The sequence below is a fragment of the Monocercomonoides exilis genome, assembly GCF_001643675.1.
Source record: "Monocercomonoides exilis strain PA203 chromosome Unknown scaffold7-2047599, whole genome shotgun sequence".
Taxonomy (NCBI): domain Eukaryota; phylum Preaxostyla; order Oxymonadida; family Polymastigidae; genus Monocercomonoides; species Monocercomonoides exilis.
In genome coordinates, this window is record NW_027150552.1 from 1,405,691 (window position 1) to 1,421,157 (window position 15,467).

The 15,467-nt window shown below is 39.5% G+C and overlaps 1 protein-coding gene across 1 annotated transcript; it reads right to left on the minus strand.

The window, feature by feature from the left end:
* Positions 1-1,726: 1,726 nt before the first annotated feature.
* MONOS_54 (uncharacterized protein) lies at positions 1,727-15,390 on the minus strand. The gene has a single exon (XM_067875542.1). It carries the CDS (start codon positions 15,347-15,349, stop codon positions 1,904-1,906), a length of 13,446 nt encoding a protein of 4,481 aa, XP_067733499.1. The 5' UTR covers positions 15,350-15,390; the 3' UTR covers positions 1,727-1,903.
* Between the last annotated feature and the right edge of the window lie 77 nt (positions 15,391-15,467).

Genomic DNA, 15,467 nt, shown 5'->3' on the forward strand with positions numbered 1-15,467 from the left:
ATTTATTTCTTTGGAAAGGCGTTTTTCATTCTTTAGAAAAATTGATAAAAATTGTTTAAAACGTCAAAGTTTCAAACAAAATTTATGAAAAAATGATATATGTAATATTCAACGACTTATGAGTGTTCATTTATCAATAAGAATGATTATTTTTGAAATCATATTTTTTCTAACAAAATTTTCGGTTTTAATAAAATGATTTTGAATATTATCAAATGAACATTGAAAAGTGAAAAGGCTTATTGAATGTATTTTAATCTTTGATTCGCAAAAACCATTTGATTTCAAAAACAATTATCAATCTTTTTCTCTTTTGAATTATAAATATCTTTCAAAAAACTTACAATCTTTGAAAAATCAACACCCCGAAAAAAGATATGATTTCAAAAATAATCACCCATATTCAAAGTGAATTTCCTGACAGTTTTTCATTTCAGAAAACATATGGAAAAAATTAAAATTTCACATTAATTCTTGCTAATAGATCGTTTGAAAAAAAAAAATCTTTTCGAAGATTATTTTCGACTGAAAAGTTATGAATATGAAAAGAGGAAAAGAACAATCAATTCTTTTTCCCCATTCAGAAAGTTATTGATTATAACAAATGGAATGTCAAACTTTTCCAGATTCTTTTTAGAGCTTTATAAATCTGGGTAATTCTTTTTGAAAAGTCGCAAATGATTAATTGACAAATAAATCAAAAATTTCAAATCTCGATCAAATTTCGGTTCCTACTCATGTAACCTCACCAAAGTGGAGGATATATTTTGACAATGCTATTTAACACATTCCTGTGAAGTTGTATGAACATGAACCAAAATTTGATCAAATTATGAAATTTTTGATTTATTTGAAAATTAAACATTTGCGACTTTTCAAAAAGAATTACCCATCTGTTCATCAAATCCTCACATTCAGCAGTTCTTTTTTCATTTTGATGAAAACTCAAGAATTAGAAAAAGTTTTAATTGAAAAAAAATGATTCTTCAAGTATTGACAAAGCATATTCATTCTGGAACATTTGTTTGAATATTCATTTTTCGTTTTGAAAATGAAGCTTCTATTACTAACAGAAAAAAAAAAAAAAAAAAAAAAATATTTGTAAAAATCAATATATGAGACGCAAGAACAAAATAGTTGCATATACATCCAAACATATACATACATACATACATACATACATACATACATACATACATACATACATACATACATACATACATACATACATACATACATACATACATACATACATACATACACAAGGAGACAAAAGACATTCAAAAAATTTGATAATTTAACCATGAAAAACAAAATGAAAGAAAAGAAATTTTTCAAAAAATTGAAGAAGTACTTTTCAAAATACAGATGCTATTTCACATAATAATAAACACAAAAACAGTGAAGAATCAAACAATCAAACAAAAAAAATAAGACAAGAGAGATCACAAATATCGATGCAAAAAGTGGCAAAAGGATTCAAACAGCCAATCTGATCATCAAAAGAACATCTCATTAGCAAGAAGACTCCTCAAGATTGATCAACATTCGAAACCCTCAGCATCACAAAAGCATCGACAAAATGAAGAGGCGATGTGAAAACTCGAAATGGCTTCCAGACTTCAGACAGGTGACAAAAACACAAACAGAAGTGTGAATTACAACAACAACAACAAAAATAAAATCAAATTAGATGTGCTTGTGGTGGTGTAATGCTTTTCTTTTTTATAGCCAGCGGTCTTTCATTTTCTTTCCTCTTCCACTCTCCATGCACAGTGACATTTCTTTCCAACACTGCTTTCTGCAACTCTTGACTGTTCCAATAGATGGTTCAAAGCATTCGCACGCTCTCCAAAATTTCATCCCCTCATGCGCATTCTTCTTCATCATGCACTGCCCCCATTCAGTCTTCGGTGAATATTGCATCTGTCGCTGTCACAATTATTGCCTCTTCTGGAAAGTGTCCAATCAGCCACCGCTTCACATCTGTCAGCGAAGGCCTCTCTGTCAAATCCCCCAGCACACACTTCTTCACAAACTCTCTGCCCCACTCGCACTCAACCACCCCAATATTCGGACGCTCCCCATTCATGATCTTCTGTCCTGCCACCTCTGCCTCATACTCCCCAAACGGAACATGAAGCGTCAGACACTCCCACAGCATCATCCCAATCGAGAATGCCACTGACTCCTTCGTTGCTTCCCTCTTCTTGTTCATCAGCAGCTCGGGTGCCTTCCACCTCAGGCACTCTTTTTTGAAGGCATCCTCATCCTCAAATGCCGATGAGGGCAGGGAATCATCATCGTTAGTTGCAGATGTCGCAATGGTTGAAGAAGAGATAGACGATGAATCTGAGTCATCATCAGACAAGAAGTCTGAGTGCATCACAATGCAGATGACCATGTGCTCAGAGAATAAAACAATGTGCGGGCTGAGATTGGAAAGAGAAGAAAGAGGATTTTCCATTTCATCAAATGAATGGAGTGCGAGATTGGCCACCCAGAACAAAATCTGTGCAGCTGTTTGTTCTCTTTCTTTCAATGTGCCAATCGGCATTTCCTTTGTCTTATTCAGCCCATGAAGCAGCATGAACAGCGAATCCCTCAAATCCACAATCAGCTTTTCATGAGGTGATGAGCAAGCCATCGCATCCACAAGGTTTGACATTGAGGAGGTGGTTGGACACAGACTCTCCGTTCGAACAAAAGTTGAATCTGAATCAGTCGAAGAAGTTGATGAAATAGAAGGTGAAGGCGATCTCTTTCTTGAAGCATCATCTTCTTCCTTCTCATCAACCTTCTCCAACACCCAATCAGGGATCTTGTCTGAATCTCTTCCCAAAATATATTCTGTCGATCCACTCTCAGATAGAAGATGCTCAGATGACTCTGAATGTTCCATATTCGAATCATAGACCCTCTTCTTGATCCTTTCTTCATTCTTCTTCTCAGCCTCCCTTTCTGCTCTCCTCCACTGCGCCTCGGGAGACATCTCCATCGTCACCATTTCAATCAGCTTCGGATCCTTCTTCACTGAATCATTCACAATCTCTCTCAGATCTTTGTTCTCGTTCTTTGCCTTTCTCCATCGAACAATGAATATTATTGACACAATAAGAACAATCAAAAACAATACAGCAAATATCGCAATCACAATCAACAACAAATTAGATTTTTCTTCATTACCTCCTTCAACAATCCTTTCATCCCTATTTGCCTTTGTTTCACTCACATTCTTCAGAATAAATAAATCTGTAGATGATGGAGATTCTGTATTTCCAAACAAAATAGATAAGCTAACTTCGATTTCATATTCGCAACTGCTGATGAGATCTTTTGCCACACTCCCTTCAACTTCTCTTTCTGACAAGAATCCACTTGAATCAAAATCATGCTTTTCAACATCTTTCTCTTCTCCTTTTCTCTTCACAACTGCGAATGACAGATTGCATGGAACAAGAAGCATTCCTTTGAATGTCAGTTTCATTCTGTCTGCCTCTTCTTTTGTTTCTACACTCTCCAGAACAGGAATGAAAAATGATGAATCCCTCTCAGAAACAATCCCTTCAAAATTGCACCCATCATTCAACATCCAAAGTGAGGAGTTATCCTTCAATCCATCTCCTCCTTTCAAGCTCATCACATTCAATGTTCCTGAATTTGAGCAAATGATATTTCTTCTCAGTGATGGATATCCTTCAATTGATTGATTATTGTCAATGAACTCTCCTTTCTCAATTATCACATTTCCTCCTCTCATTGTTATTCCTCCATCTGGTGAATTCGAGATTGTTGTGTCTTTCATCATCACAGAACTCTTCACAACATCCACAAGAGATCCATCCCATCTGCATATCTCTTGTTCCACATTCAAATTCTTCTCCTTTCTTTCCTTTGAACTTCCATCGAAATTACAACTGTCTATTTTCACATCTGTGCAATCCTCCAATTTCATCAATTTCCCTTTTGTGGTCTTTGAACTAACTCCACCTATTGTGCAATTTGTCAATTGCACTGTCTTTTTCATTGCCAAGCAAGATATCAATGATTCTTCATTTCCTTCAACTGTGATGTTTTCTGTATGAAACTTCTCCATATTCAATTGTCCACATTCATTTATATCTATCAGAGGAGTTTTAACTGTTGAATTGCAAATCGTTAATGAATCAATCACCGATGGAAGTTGCGATGAAAGAGATAATGCAGATTCATGAAGAATAAGATTTGATATCGCGCATCCATCAAGTTGTAATTCTCCTTTTTCCATATTAAAAATGTGAAATGGAATATTTGCAAATTCTGCATTTCCTTCTTCTATCAATTGTTTTGTAGTGAATGAACAATTCATTATCTCAAGAATCCCTCCCTCAGATGACATCAGTGATTCATGTTGAGAGATGAAATTTGAATCAAACACAAATCCCACTCTCACCAATGAGACCGTTTTTGTTGTTATCAATGCATCCTTTGTTTTTTCAATGTTTGATTTCACTTCAACTTTACAGTTTTCTCTGCTCTTCGAACTCAGACTCATTTCCTCCAGATTTATCTCCCCATCAATCGTACTCTTTTCAACAACGAACATTTGACTTATGAAATCTGAAGTAAGATGCATCAACCCATAATCAACTGAATAACATGGAAGTGTGCTTGCTCCACATTGTCTCTCATTCGATCCATTCACACTGCTCACAATGATCGTGTCACCCTGATGAATCGTCACAAAATCAATAAGATCAGTGTCGCTTGAATAATCGCATGAATCTCTTCCATATATTGCATTAATTCGCGAATAATGATTCTCTCGAAGATCAAATCGAAATTGCATTTCATTGATCTGCGATGTGATGTTGAAACATTCAATGAAAATATCATTCCCCACTTTTGCGGTGTTTGCATTGAACTTCATCCCCACAAATGAAAAATTCAATTCTCCTCTCTCCTTTGTTGCCAAATATACTCCTCCACCTCTTCCCGTGCTGTCGTTGCAGCTGCAATGGTTGATTGTTGAGTCAATCATCTTCATTGAGCCAGATGCACCCAATATGAAGAATATTGCTCCTCCTTTTTCACTTGTTTCTGCTTTGCCTTCTGTGATGTTGCTCTCATTCACAACCAAATAAATCTTTTTTTCGCTCTTTGACTCCAAAATGCTTGCTCCATTGTCACTTCTCTTCACTCCTAAAATTGATGAATTGTCTATCTCAATATTTACAACTTCATTTTCTCCATTTGTTTTCAACCCTGATTCAGATTTCTTGATTGACAAAATGCAACCTCCGCTTTCATTCAACGATTTCACTCGAACATTCACAAAATGGCAATAGACTCCAGCATCATGAATGACAAAAATGCCGTTTCCAACGTTGCATGATTCAATCAACAAATCATTCACATCCACACTTCCTCCAATCGCATCCACAAACACACAATCAAATCCATTGTTCACTTCTGCTTCTGAATGGAGCGAACATTCACTTATCGCCAAATCTCCATTTCTGTTTGAAATAATTGTTTTGGCTGAATTGTCAAATCCTATTGTTAGTTGAAGTTGGATGTTGGACAATTCAAGATGGTCATCATTTTCCATGAAATATTCCAGTTGACTTGCAATTGCCTTTTCAAAATTCAATATCGCTTTCACGTTCTCTTCTCTCATATTTACACTCTTTTTGATCTGATAATTGGACACATTGAAAGAATCTCGAATGATGGTTGATCCTTCAATCTGAATTGTTTTCTTTCCAATCTCCTTTTTCATGTTTTCCATCCCCTTCCACATCGTTTCACATGGCTCTTCCTCACTTCCACAACGAGCCACATCAAATCCTTCAGATGAGATAAATATCTCAAAGGAGCTGTATGGAACGAGGAACATGAATAAGTCCTTTTCTTGATGAAAATCATCACTTCCAACAAACAAATTGTTATCATCCTTCATTGATGAATAATCAAATTTGAATGAACTATTTGTCACAGAACTATTCAAATCCTTTCCCAAAATGAACACGTTTTTTCCAATGGAAGCTTTGTTATTCTTAAACGTAGATGTTTCCAAAAGAAATGGTTTTTCGCTCAAACAATTTTGACAATCCAAAAACAAGAATCCTCCTTTTCCATTTCTTGAAGAAAGCGAACAAGATGATGCATTTGTTGATATAATGACCAATTCTTCATTCCCTTGCAATGTCACTTTTGCAACGCCTCCTTCTTCACCACTTCCAGTGTTCCTAATGTTTGAAAAGCTGCTGTTTTCAAATAAAACAGAAGAAAATATTTCCAATGGTGATTTGACAAATGATGGCCCTGTTAAACTGCATCCTTTCAATGTGCAACTTCCACTGGTTGTGGTTATCAATGAGTATTGAATGGCCATTGATGATTGGATGTAAAATAAACAGCTTTCAAGTTGAAGAATCCAGCTCGATGAGATCAATGAATTCATATTTGGCTCAAATTGACTTGGAACCCGCAACTTCAAAGATAACAAGATGAGTGAAACTGTTGATGAAATAACAGATGAAGTTGATGCAGAATTCCCTTTGATTGTCCCTTCAAAATGAATTGGCTTGTGTTTGGTTTCATCTCCCTCATTCACACACCCATCAATCGCAAGTGCATCTGTGAATGAATAGATATCTTCAATTGTCCCTTCATCCCTCACTTTCACTGTCCTTTCTCCTTCTGTCTCACTTCTGTCAATGTGACTTATTCCACTCCACATCGATTCGCATGGATATCGATTGCCCCCACATCCCAATGTGTCATGCCCTTCCCTCGACACACATACCTCCATTCTCTTCATTTCAACAAGAAACAGCCCAAGATCAACACTCTCTACAAAATAGTCTCTGTCAATCCCTTTCATATCAACTTCCATCCATTCTCCTTCTCCATTTTCATATTTATATTCAAATCCAAACCTCTCCTTCGTCACTGTTCCATTCAGTTTCTTGCATGAAATGAACAAATCCCTTCCCTCAGCAGCAACATTGCCTTTGAATATCAATGTTGAAAGTGAAAAGTTATTCACACAATCGTCACTCAAATCCAGATATATTCCTCCTCCTCTTCCTCCATTTCCATTCGCAGAGCATTTCAATATGGATGATGATCCAATTTCAAGCAAATCATTCAGCTTCATCTCACTCTTCACACACCCTCCACTCACACTTTCTGTCTCAATATCCTCAAATCTGCTTTCTCCAACAACTCTCAAACTCGATCCTCCATTCGACGTTATCAGCGATCCTGCTCCCACAACACACCCCAATCCTGTCATGTTCCTCAATGTCACTTCTGATCCACAACTCACCATTATCACTCCTCCTCCACTGGTTTCGACCCCATCCAATGAACAGTTCTCAAATATCATATTCCCTCCTCCAAATCTTGCAATTCCACATCCTTCAAATGTTATCCCATTCATTTCTGTTCTCTCTATTCGAATGACCCCTCCATTCCCAATCACTATCCACTTCCCACACTCATTCACATTTGTATTCCCTTCTCCTCCTGAAAACAAACAATCCAAAATGAAACATTCCCCAATCCTCGCTTCCACAATCGATTCGTCACCAGTTGCACTTGCAGAGGAGGAGCATGGAAGCGAAATCTGAAGAAGTGATAAAGTCAAATGTGTTTGCCCATCTCCTTCTGTCAATTCAAATTTCCCTCCCTCTTCAACAGCCAGCTGTTTCTTTTCTTCATTCCCTTTGATTGTCAGTCCTTTCCCTTTTCTGTTGATCGTCTTGCTCACTGAAGCAGCACCAACAACCACAATCCTCTCTATCTCATCGTTCAACCGATCAAACCCAATATCAACAGATGAGCAAGGATTTTCTTTCGCTCCACAACTTGATAGCCCGTTTCCAGAATTGCTTACAAACAAATCCGTTCCTAACCTTGGAAACAGATAAATGATCAGTGAGTCTTCTTTTCTTGGTTCAGATGACTCAAGCACCCACATCTTATTTTCTGCTGTGACTCTTGTGGCTGTCCCTTCCCAAAACGCTGGAAGAAGCATCGTCCATGGTGATCCACACACCAAATACACATCTTCTCCTTTTTCTGCCACATTGTTCGTGAAAGTGTCATTCTTCAAAGAGTATTCAATATTCGTTGTCTCAAATGTCAGATGCAACCCTCCTCCTTTTCCGGTTCTCTCTGAAACTGTGCATCCATTCATCTTGTTATCATCAAACAACAGTTTTCCTCCATCTCCCACAATCAGAACAACCCCTCCCCCAATTGCGCTCATTGACTCGCATTTGCATTCCTCAAACACGCATTTGTTAATATCCACACACTTCCCACTCCCCGCTCTCCCATTCAACACCCCTCCATTCCCACTGCCTCTCTGAATCGATTTGAATGTGCAGTTCCAGATTTTGGCATTAATCCCTTCTCCAATCTCAATCTCATTTCCATTCTCAAAACTCGATTCATTCATTGTTGTGTTCTTAACCTCAACATCTCCTCCATTTCTCAGCTCAAATAAGCTTCTTCCCACATTTTGTCTTGTCACATTCCTCACAATCACCTCATCAATCAATCCTCCAACCCCTGCTCCATCAAAAGTCACCATCCCTAATTTGGTCATTCGGATATTTTCAAATTCACAATTTGTCAACTCCACTTTCCCTCCTTTCCCACAAATTAATCCCACTCCAATCTCTTCTGATTCTGCTCCAAATGAACATTCCTCAAATTTTAATATGTTTGCACTGCACAAAAATACGCACTCCTTTGTTGATTCGGCAAATGTTGATATCGAAAATGCCAATGACGAAAACGAAATTGTTTGTTCGCTCTTTATCAAAAATACGTTTCCTCCTCCTTCGCTTATTCCAATCTTTGCCTTTCGAATATCTCCATCAATGTTCATTTGTTGAGTGTTGAGTATCATTTCATCGAAAATAGAACTTCCATCGACAAGTTTCAGTGTTACCGGTAATGCGCCAAAAACACTTGTTCCTGCATATGTCAATGTGGAGCATGGAAAGTCAGGATATCCGCAACGATGATAGTCCATCCCTCCATTTCCCCCATTCACATACCCAACACTCGGCTTCTCTCGAAAGAACACCACAACGGGAATCAATTTCAACTCATTCCCATCTTCTACTCCCATAAGATCTTTTATGTTGAATCCTTCGCCTTCAATCTCAAATGAGAAGTCAAATGAAACATTATTCACCAATTGATACAAATTAGTTCCTTCAATAAACACATTGTTTCCTCCATATGCAGCTGTGTTTGCTCCCTCACCTCTTCCAAATATCAATCCACTCATCACAAAGTCCCTTCCTCCTTCCTCACATCTCAGTAACACTCCTCCCCCATATCCCCCAACTGATCCCTCACCACCAGCTGAACATTTCTCAAATGATGTCACCACTCCACTCTTCCCCAAACGCATTTCTCCTGTTCCCTTCAATATCACTGCTATCCCTCCTCCACATCCCTTCAATGTTCCACATCCTTCAATCACAACATCATTCACCTCAACAGAACATCCATCCCCAACTTCTCCACTCACAACACTCCCATTTCCCTCCAAACTGCTCATCTTCAAAATCGTGCAATTCCACATCCCCAGCTTCTTTCCATTTTCATCCCATATCAGTCCTTTCCCTCCCATCACACATTCTTGTGCTGTCACATTCACAATCGACAATGAACTCGATGATGACGAATACTCAATCAATCCCTTCATATTTGTTGTTTCCACATTCTCAAGCAAGGTACCCCAAATCGAAGCACCCCCATTTCCATTAATAACAACAAATGGCTTCGATCCAAATTTCACTTTTCTCTCACTCCCTCCATATCTCATCCGAATAATCTCCACATTCCCTCCACTTGAACTCACAAAAGCATAACTCACTGCATCCACTCCATTTCCCATCTTTATCCCGCAATCAGTAAAACTCAATGTGCCTCCTGAAGAATGAACAAATGATGATCGCTCTCCAATCGATCCTCCCAATTCAAATAATATCCTTGTCAATGTTGATAAAACACTGTTCATCACCAACGCTTCTTGCATTTTTGTTCCTGTTGCCTCGATTTTTATTCCAACATCTTTGTTGCTCGAAGAAATATCATATGACTGTTCGTCCATTTTCACTTCTTCATCAAATGAAAATGTGCCTGCCAATCTGATCATTCTCTTTGAACTCGAAAACTGAACGTCTCCAACATTCCCAATTCCTCTGCATGGGAAATCTTCATATCCACACAGCCTGAATTCACTTCCTTGTTCTCTTCCACTCACATATCCTGGTGATGAAAATGTCCGAAGTAACACAACAAGTGGAACAATTAGCTCTGCCTGGCTTCTTTCTCGTCCACAAAGTTCATTCAAGTCTGCAACTTTAATTCCAATTTCTGGATCGAATCCAATTGAATTGTTGTTGATCACGGCTGACAAATCCTGAGCTTCCATAAACAAATTCTTTCCTTTCCATGCATTACACACTCGAAATGTTATTCCATCAAGCGTAAATGATCCTGCTGTTTCATTCAAACTCACATACATCCCTCCTCCCATTCCTCTCCCTCCTCTTGCACCCTCACCAAATGGCACAACACATCCCGATAATTTCATTCTCTTCACTTTCATTGTTCCTCCCTTCTCCACTGATATCATCATCCCTCCTCCTTTCATCCCACTTCCACCTGAGCACATCGATGACAAATTGCATTCTTCAATATTCACATTCCCATTAACGCCCATCACAACAGTCAAACATCCTCCTCCATTCCCACCTTCCATTTCCACTCCGCTCACTCTGCTATTATTCACCTCCAATCTCACTCCATTTGTTATTGTAATTAGCGATTTCCCACTCACTGTCACCGACCCTTCCATCGCAAATCCATCAACAATCAACAGTCCTCCATCAATGTTTATAACATTGAATCCTATCATTCCGCTTGTTAATGCACCGCTTCCAAATGAGATTGAACAGTTCATCACACTGAGTGTTGATGTTGAATGGATGAATGCACTTCTCCTTGAATTCAACTGGCATTTCACAACAAATGAAAGTCTGCTCATTGTCAGTGAACTCGAACATCCAACAAGCCAGTCTTGTGTGGCTGATCCTCCATCGCTCACATTCACTCTCATCCTCTCTCCCTCTGATGATGATGATGCTTTTCTGCCTGAAATTATCACACCAAATGATGGTCCTGTTATTTCCTTGGTTATTGACGAAGACGAGACAACCTCTATTTCTTTTGAACTTTCACTAAATCTCGAGTTCACACAATAATCAACTGTCAAACACCTGAATCCATCAAATCCACAATGGTTGTGATCCATCCCATTTCCTCCACTCCCATCAACAATCACTTTTGTCCCCATTGTGCACAAATACACAAACAGTGGAATCACTCCACTTTCATCCCCATTTTCACTCCCACTCAGTTTCAACACATCTGATGGAATGGTGCTTGTGTCAAAAAATGAAAATGAGCTTGTATTCACTTTTGACTCAAGAAACACTCCACTCCGACAATCAACAAACACATCCTTTCCATATGAAGCCACATTCCCATTCACTTTCGAAAACTTCACATTCTGCCCAATTGCCAATCCACAACCCCCACTCTCCATCAGCACAAACATCCCTCCCCCTCTCCCTCCATTTCCTCCATTATTCTCTGCCTTATTCCCATCAATCACACTCGTTCCACTCACAGCCACTTTCCCATTTCCCTTCAATCCAACATATATTCCTCCTCCCTTTCCTCCAACACAACTGCACTCATTCACATTGCATCCATCAACTGTCAACGTTCCACTCGTTCCAACTGTTCCTTTCATCCATCCTCCATCTTCACTATTCCTTTTAACTCCACTGATATTGCATCCTGAACATATCACACTTGTCATTCCTTCATAAAATTCAATGGATGAATGATCATTGAATGTCAGCCCTTCCTCAATCACAAATCGATCCATTTTCAGACTCCCACTCTGCGCATTCACAATGCTGTATTCAAAGGCCACACTCGATGTGCTTTCTGATAAATGGGCAACTGAACAGTCTGTGAGTGTGAGTGATGAGCTGGTCAAACCAATGAGCGATGTTGCACTCGATAACGAAAATGGAATTTGTAACGCAATGTTCTTTATTGAGCTTGCACTCTGAACATTTATCAAATACGATGATGTTATTCCACTCGGTACCTTCACGTTCACATTCGTCTTGTTAATCCCACAATACACCTCCCATTCATATGATCCCGCCATCGAAACAACTTCTCCCAGCTCAAACCCTGAATCCAACACAATATTCTTCTTTGACGAGCTGAATCTGTTCTCTGCTGCCTTTGTGATCGTTTTGCATGGAAAATACCAAAACCCACAAAACCATGAGTCATATCCTCCATACACATTCACCGCTTTCCCCACATGTGCTGCTCCTGAAAATGCATCCAAAAACACATTCGATGGGAATATTCCCATCCCTCCCTCATTCCGATCATATCCCATCAACTCATCATAAATAGTAACATTTCGCGAGAAATTCAGCTTTGCGGCTGTTATTGTCCCACTCACCAACCTGCTCCCATTCACAAACACGTCTTTCCCTCCCAATGCTGCACCGCAACCAACAAAACTCACTGATGATATCGTAAAATCAAATGAGTTCTCTGCCAGCCACAGCATCACACCTCCCCCATATCCACTGCACTTCGTTTTGTTGAATTTTGTTGTTCCTCCGCTGTGCGATGCTGATGTCCCAATTCGAGCTTTGCTTGTTGACGACGCCAACTCAACTTTTATCCCTCCACCATTTCCATTCGCTAAATCACACCCTTCCATTGTTGTGTTCCAAACCACAAATGTCTCTCCTGCCTTCACACTTTTTGTCATCACCACTCCATCCCCTGTTGTCCGATTCACATTCCGAATTGTCACATTTCCCAGCAAACTCTCTCCTGATGACGATCCTGTTGATGATGGTTCAGCAAATAGTGGTTGACTCAGTTTAATATTTTTGATCTCCACGTCAATCAACTTTAATTGCTTCAGCGCTACTTCAAACACAGATGACGAGATTCCACTCCCTCCAGATGTCGAAGAGTCAATCACAACATCTTCCAGAAAAAGTTTCCCGCTCCCCACAGACACCACAAACACACTCGGTGATGAGCTTCTTGTCGCGTTGTGATCGATCCCCACATGCCCCACCTCCAGTTGACCAGTAGATATTCTAAACAGCGTTGTTGAAGAGGTTGAAAGCGATCTCGAACCAATCACACTCACTGCCTTCCCTCTCCCAACAACAGAAATCTCCTTTTCCCCAACACTGATCGTCGCCCCTTCACTCACATGCTTCCCATCCAGCAACGTGATTGTCGAGCTCAGCTGCGCCATGCTCGAACTCACTGCATGCCCCACTGTCTTGCAAGGTGCTGACTCACTCATTCCACACATGTCACTCGAATCACTTCCACTCATCCCCACAAAAAGATTCTTCGTCCACTCCTTTAACCACCACTTCTTTTGTGTATGCTGATATGTCCAATCACTGCTGGAAATGTAACCCACTCTCTTCTCATTTTTATTTGTTGTGTAAGATTCAATGAACGGATTATTCGATGAAAAGATATCATTTTGATCTTGAAAATACACATCGTGGCCATATGGAGTGGAATCAGTGCATATGCAATTGTGGAAGAAGAAGAAATAGAAATAAAGATCGATGCTTAGAGCTGTTGATTGACCCGTATAAAAATATAATCCTCCACCAAATGATTCTGCGGTGCACGAAATAAATTGGATGCTCCGCATTTTGAATGCAGCAGGAATGTCATTGCAACATATCCCTCCGCCGTATGGATCGAAAACAGAACACGAAGTGAATGAGCACTCAAACATGCAAGCGCTTTCTCCTTTGCCACTTTCTGTTCCAATACATCCAGATCCAGAAACATTAAAAGAATAAAGAAAAAGTCCTCCTCCATTCCATTTTGCAGAACAGTTCTGGAATTCGCACACACTGATCTTGATACAAGAAGTTATATTATTAGCATATATTCCTCCTCCATTATCAATTTCTGATGAACATGCATTGAATGAGTTGTTCCCAACTTTGAAAGAATTGATTCTAATGCACATAATTCCGCCTCCTCGAAAACGTGCATTGCAATTGTTGAATGAACAATATTGCACAGAAAGTGTTCCTGATTCTATGTTATACATGAAAATCGCTCCACCATTTGAAGCTCCATCTTCGTAAGAACTATTTGTCCCAGTTGTTTTTGAGCCATTCCACACGCACCAGGTGAATGAATTCGCCCCATTGTCTGCTATCTGTTGTCTCGCTGACTTCAATGGATTCCCTTCGCTCCCATTGACCTCAACATTCTGAGAGCGATAGCACCTGACAAATGAGGTGTTCGAGGCAGCAAAGGATGATGAAGGGCTGTTGAGTGAGGGGACAATGCCCCCATCATAAACATCCCACACCGATGAAAATTCACACCCAATCATCAGAAATGATGTTTGGCTCGGCCCTTCACCCAGATGTGTTGTTTTCGATGGATTTGTGGAGATGTTGAAGAATTCTAATTGGGAAAGAGAAACAAAGTGCGATGAAATGAATGGAGCTGAAGACACACAAAAAGAAGAAAAATGAGAAGAACAAACAGAAATGTGGCATTTCTCTGAAATCTCTCCTTCCACTGCTTTTGAAGAGAAAAGTGGAGAAAATATCTGTTCAGCCGAGGTTGAGGTTGAAGACGAAGTTGAAGACGATTTGAGGGAAATGTTAGTGAATAATCCACAGCTCCCACACAAATCAAAGGGGGATGTCTCTCTCTCAACTCCAACAACACATCCGCTCACCTCAACAAAACTTCCATCCGATGCCCCGAGCACACTCTCCCCACCCATTTCCATCAATCCCAATGAATTCAGTTTCAGTGATGAATTGACCCCAACAACACTTCCCTCAACCCAACTCCCACCACACACACCCTCCCTTTCCCGCATTTTCCACTCATCATGAAAACTCCATTTTTGAACTTTCACAATATCTCCACTTCCTTCATTCCATTGTTTTGTGCATTTCTTCATCGTTCTCCCTTCTTTCCTGTTCTCTCTCACTCCACCTTCTTTTCCTTCATCATATGTGTCAAACAAATGGCCATCTCCAATTTTGTTGTTTTGAGCCTTCTCTCGCCATGTGCCTTCAGGATAATCCAATTCTCCTTCTTTCGCTGATTCCTCAACAAACCCTGCTCCATCACTTGTGGCACCATTGCACACGCACTCTATGCAAATTATCCACACACAATAAAATATTTTTGACACTGCCACAACCATGTCTCTCCAACTGTTTTCTATTCTTTTTTCTTTCACAGACTAATATGGGCTCTTCGAAAATTAATTCCCTTTTTCAACGTTGAGTTTCACATTATAATTGAAAAAGATATTCTCCTTT